Source organism: Malania oleifera, chromosome 1 (assembly GCF_029873635.1).
Source record: "Malania oleifera isolate guangnan ecotype guangnan chromosome 1, ASM2987363v1, whole genome shotgun sequence".
Taxonomy (NCBI): Eukaryota; Viridiplantae; Streptophyta; class Magnoliopsida; order Santalales; family Ximeniaceae; genus Malania; species Malania oleifera.
This window is the reverse complement of record NC_080417.1, coordinates 37,464,794-37,470,358: the sequence shown is the minus strand read 5'-3', so window position 1 is coordinate 37,470,358 and position 5,565 is coordinate 37,464,794. Positions and strand designations below refer to the sequence as shown.

At 38.2% G+C, this 5,565-nt stretch overlaps 1 protein-coding gene across 2 annotated transcripts in view; it reads left to right on the top strand.

Annotated features, from left to right (window-relative positions):
• Nucleotides 1-5,110, top strand: part of LOC131147041 (D-2-hydroxyglutarate dehydrogenase, mitochondrial) — a 35,870-nt gene extending 30,760 nt beyond the window's left edge. For both annotated transcript variants that reach the window (XM_058096907.1, XM_058096906.1), the window contains one exon: nt 4,715-5,110. In XM_058096907.1, coding sequence (XP_057952890.1) covers nt 4,715-4,810 — 96 coding nt within the window. In that variant the 3' untranslated portion in view covers nt 4,811-5,110. The remainder of the gene's footprint in view (nt 1-4,714) is intronic.
• The last annotated feature ends 455 nt before the right edge of the window (nt 5,111-5,565 follow it).

The following is a 5,565-nucleotide window of genomic DNA, read 5'->3' as shown; positions in this document are numbered from 1 at the left end:
TATATATGTTCTGTGACTAAAAGGGACATCCTGAAAATTTCCGAAAAATTGTCCATTAAATATATATGCATTGTAACTCTTAAGATTGTGTAATGTAAGTAGAGCAGTGATTAATGAATCATCAACCAAAAGTGCAGCATGATCTGAATACTTGGCAAATCTGGAAAATTTTACGTCTTCTCAGGATCTAAATAAGTTGTATGCTTCATGCTCTGCAAAATTTTTAGCCATTTCTTTCTCTAGAATCTCGTGTCATGGGTGGCTGGAAAATGTTATTGCCTAGGTGAAATTCGTCCCGAAATACTCATCCAACCATTCATAATGAATGAGGAATGTAGTGTCACTTATCCAGGTCCAGGGGTAGAAACAATGTTTTTAGATCCTCTATAAATGTTGGAAAGCATTGGAACAACAAAATAGAAGTACTGATCTCATGTATTCATGCTGGCAACTTTGAATACTCAACAACGGACGGTCTATAGGGCATAAACAAACACATACTTTACAATCAATGCAATTATCAAGTTCAAAGCAAATTCGACCACAAAAATGCTCTAACTTAAATCAGTTTTTTCATAGGGATATTGAATAGTTACTAGTAAACAATTTGCATAGGGTAAGGTATTCATGAAACTTTGACCAATGTACCTTGCAACTTGTACTGTTTATTGACCATTGTCACATTCTTTCAAAGGTAGCATAAATTTAAAGAGCGAAAATGCGAGGAACATAGCTAAGTAAGTTGCTTCTTTGTAGGAGTCTTCAACTCTTAACTCATAAAAAACCTCCTCCTCCTGCATATTCTAGGCTTGGGCTGGACAAATACTACCTCTAGGATTATTTGTTTCCTTGGGTCTTAGGGTTACGCTCCTTCATGCTCTCTTGGAGGCTTTTTCTTACTTTGGAGGATCTGTGAACAAAATTAATCCAAATAGAAAGATTCGCATGATCTTTCTAGGCTCTCCAACAAAGTAAGTGGAAAGTCAAGAACAAGTAGCAGCAACTAAATGGAATGTCCAAACGTCCTCTTCCATCTACCGCAACAATTTCATTGGCACATGGTATGGCCTTGTCATAAATTGAGCAGCTCTCAATAAGTGACCTAGAAGACCCCAAAGGAAGATAGGAAGTTTCCTTGAAGATGTTTGTAGCGTTTTGGTTGTAGGACACCAATCCTCACTAGTGATGAAATGGCACTAGCATATGTTTCCCAAAAGAACAAAGAAACAAAAATAGCATGGTAAATGCACATTTGTGTATCACCATTATGGATAAGTGAATCTTATAGCCATTATTTGTATCTCTCACAATATAGTGGCTCAATGATTGCTTTCAATGTTGCTTTCTATTGGACAATTGTAATTTTGACCTTATGATCAAGAAGGTATATTGTGAGGAACTGTGTCACGAGCCAAGCTTGTTTAGGGCATTATGCTTGCTTGTGATCGCTTATCTTCTGTGCATGGGATGTTTTATCATTATTTAAATAGTAGTGTAGGTTTTATGCTTTGAGTAGGTGTAACACTTTGTGTAAAAGGGGAGTATGACTTCTTGGATAGTTTGATGTTTCCTAGTATTGGAGCTAAAATAGCATATAAAGCTCTTTAGGGAAGGATGGAATGATGAATGTTCATCAGCCTTGTAAAACTCACTAGCATTTGTTAAAACGTGTTTAGTCAACTTGCTTCCCTTGCTAAACACATGTTGCTTATAGAGGTGTTGTTAATGAATTACGTTGCTTCAATGTTTACCGCTTGCTTGCCATTTGTTTTCACAACTTGCTTACTACTTCTGCTTACTTTTCATTCAACTGAATGTGTTTCAATAGTAAACTAGTATAATCTTTGGCCGACTAGTTAAAACAAGAGCGCTTTAGTTGGTGCCACATGTCCGTTCACAAGTTGTGAAATATTTGGCCCGTGACAGTTAGTATCAAAGATTGGTTACTTGTTATGTGAATTCAGTTGCCTTTGTTGTGGGATTGTGTTAAGCATTGGTAAGAGACCATTGCAACCAATACCAAGAGAACTGAAGTGCTAGAGGTACAAGCTGAACAACCAATAATGTCAATGGAGATGGTTAAACTTGCTGAATGTGTCGATGCTTTGGAGGGTTTACAAAAACATCAATTGAGTTCCATAGTGAAGATGTCAGAGGACCTCCACCATATGGTAGAAACTTTACAGGCTCAAATGGCGGAGCTAACTACCAAAATGAACCTGATGGTTCTTTTTGTGGGGAACTCCAATGTGATGAAGTATAGAGGAACCAAGCTGCTAGAACCCAAAACATTTAGGGATGCCCATGATGCTAAGGAGTTGGAGAATTTATTTGATATGGAGCAATACTTTGATGCAATTAGGCGCTAACAAGTGAAAGTAACCAAGACAACACTGCACTTGGTTGGTGATGCTAACTTGTGGTGGCATACCAAGCATAGTAAAATTGAGAATGGAGGTTGTTTAGTTGATTGTTGGGCATTGAAGAGAAAACTTGAGGCCCAAACTTTTCCTAAGAATGTTGAGTACAATGCTCGATGTAAACTAAGAGACCTTAAGTGCACTGGTTCAATTAAGGAGTTTGAGAAACAATTTTTTGTTTTGATGTTGGACATCCGAGACAATTCAGAGTAAGAAAAGTTATATTTTTTGAGGAGTTGAAACCGTGGGCAAGGATAAAACTTCATCAAGACTTGCCTACCACATAAGCTGCCATGGAACGCTTGACTGACTATACTGGAGAGAGTTTCACAATGTCCAAAGAAAGTGCTGGAGGCGGAAACAGTGGAAAGTATTTCAAGAAGGGGAAACCCAAAAGTGGGGAAGTTGACACCTAGGTATCAACTTCCAAAGAAGCTTCGTCGTCTCGATTGTGCAACACACCCAATGATAAGGGTAAGATGACATGCTTTTTATGTTGAGGCCCTCACAGAGTTGTTAAGTGCCCTCTCAAGTCATCACTTAATGTATTACAAGCTTTCATTGTGGATGGGGCACTACAAGATGATGAGGATGAGGAGGAAACTTCGAGGATGGGTGCAATGCCATTAGTCAACACGTTGGAGAGCAGACAAAAAACACAAAAGTTACCAAGCTAAAGGGTTGATGTTTGTGGATCTATCGATCAATGAGAAGAACAACCGTGTTATGGTTGGGGGCCTACCCAGAATTTTGTTTCACAGGAAAAAGCATAGAGTCTCAACTTATGCTTAAAGAAGGATTCATGATGCATGAAGGCGGTTAACTCTGCAGCTCAGGTTACTCTAGGAGTAGCCAAGCAAGTGATTGTAAAGCTTGGACAGTGGGCTTGGCATGCTAATCACAGTTGTGCCATTGGGTGCACTAAGGCGGTACCATTGTTGTTTGCCAATTCCCTTTGTTTGGTGGTAGACCAACCTTGGATGGTGCAAACTGTTGCGAAGAAAGGAGATGATGAGAAGCTCCTTTTGCATTTTATCTTAAGAAAGGATTAACGAGGGGAGAACAGACATATCTTGCCATGATGGTGGTAGATGAACACACGTAGGCCAAGAACGGGTGTCTACTACCACACAAGTTGTGTTGGATGAGTATAAAGTTGTGATGCCAAACAAACTACATCACAACTTGCCTCGACGACATGGTGTGGAGCATGAGATTTGAGTTGTTACCAGGAGTGACGTCGCCCGCTAAAGGGCCATAACGGATGGCGTCTCTAGAGTTAGCAGAGTTAAGGAAACAACTTGATGAGCTATTGGAAGCAAGCTATATAAGACTTTTCAAAGCACAGGTGTTATTTTAGGGGAAAGACCGACTGACAACAACAATTGCTAGCTTGTGTCCACTTCATGTGGGATCATTTAAAGAGAGAGAAAGGAGATGGGCAGCCAACTGTAAATGTGCTTTATTGACTTCGAAAGATGATGGGTTTGGAAAAGAAAGGAAGTTGACAAGCTGAGAAAAAAAGCATGTATTGTGACTGAAGAAAACATGGAGCAGATGTTTGAATCCAGTAAGGAGGAATTTGTAGTGGATTGAGGCCTGGTTTTTATTTTATTTTGTATTTGTTATTGGTGGTCGAATAGATTGAACATAACACATGAACTAAAATCCTATATTAGTTAGCAGAAATTTTAGTCCTGTATGCACCACGGTGAAATAGGATTTGAAAGGCTTGAATAAGGATTCAATGAGTTCAGGTATTCGTATTTCTTATTGAATTATATTGCAATTCTAGCATTTTACTTCTGTTTTCAGTTGGAAAAACTTCCCCAAGCAAAGCCAACAATTAAAGTTTCATTGCCATGTATCTTTCCTGGGGATCTATGAATATGTTATGGAATTTGGTATCTTGGATAAATTTTTAAGGGGAAGGACCTATTTTCACAGTGCATAGGGTTGATTCCGCATCCCCTTGTGAGGTGTGGTTCCATAAACCCCCATCACATGATGCTGTGGAAGAAGCTATATCTGCTGTGGAAATCGCAATTCCCATTCTAAAGTATTCATAAGTCAGCATCTTAAAGTAACCGCTGCAAACTTGTCTCCAAGGGTAACAATTGCAAATTAATCAATGCAATCTCAGTAAACTTTTTATCTCCAAAAACTTTCGCTCATCAGATTATTGTTTGAAAGCCAAACAGCAGACGCGTTCTATACTTTGGTTTGATTTCATCTAATGAATTTATGACTCTTGATATGCGACTTTCTAAATTTCATCAAATCTGATTGGACAGGTCCAACTTATGGCATCCATCAAGAAGTTGCTGGACCCCAATAGGGTGCTCAACCCGTATAAAGTTCTTCCACATTCTCTCATTTCATGCAGCTGAAGCAAAGATCGTCATACAAGAAGCCTTTTTTTTTTTATTTCTTTCTTTCGTGGTGAAATCTAGGGTTGGATGGGGAAATACGACACTGATTAAGAGAGGTGATGCAAGGAATTGCCATGGGAAAAAAGTGGGAAGTTCTTCTGGCCTGCGTAAAAGAAGTAGACGGTAAAAGAAGTTCATAGTTTATTTTATTTTATTTATTTTTCTTTGGGTAAATTCTTGCCTTGTATCTGCGAACATGGAATTTGAAGCATTACAATTGTATGGGTTTTAATAAAGTGTACTGTGAATTACATTTAATTTTGTCGAATTCCTGTCAATTTCATGCATGGCTTGAATTTCATGTTTCCAAATACACTGATGTTAAACATCTCTCGATTACTTTAAGAAAAGCTGTTGGAAAATTTTTGAAACATGATATTTTTCTTGGATTATGCTATTGAGTCAGTCAGGGGATGGATGTCCATATATTTTCATTCTATCTGGTTAATAATTTCTTTTTCACGTTTAGGTTCTTTATGCAGTGTGTTTAGTGCTTCATTTATGTTTTAACTTTTGATTTTCCCACTGAATATGATCTTATTTGTGGGTTTCCCAGGATTCTCCAAATCATTCTTTTTCCATTTCTTCTCCTACATTGTTCTCATCTTTATTGCTTAGTTGAATAAGCCTTGATAGTTAGGGCTGCAATCGAGCCAAGTTAGTCGAGTTCAAGTTACTTGAAAGAGAACTCGAGTTTGACACAAACTCGACTT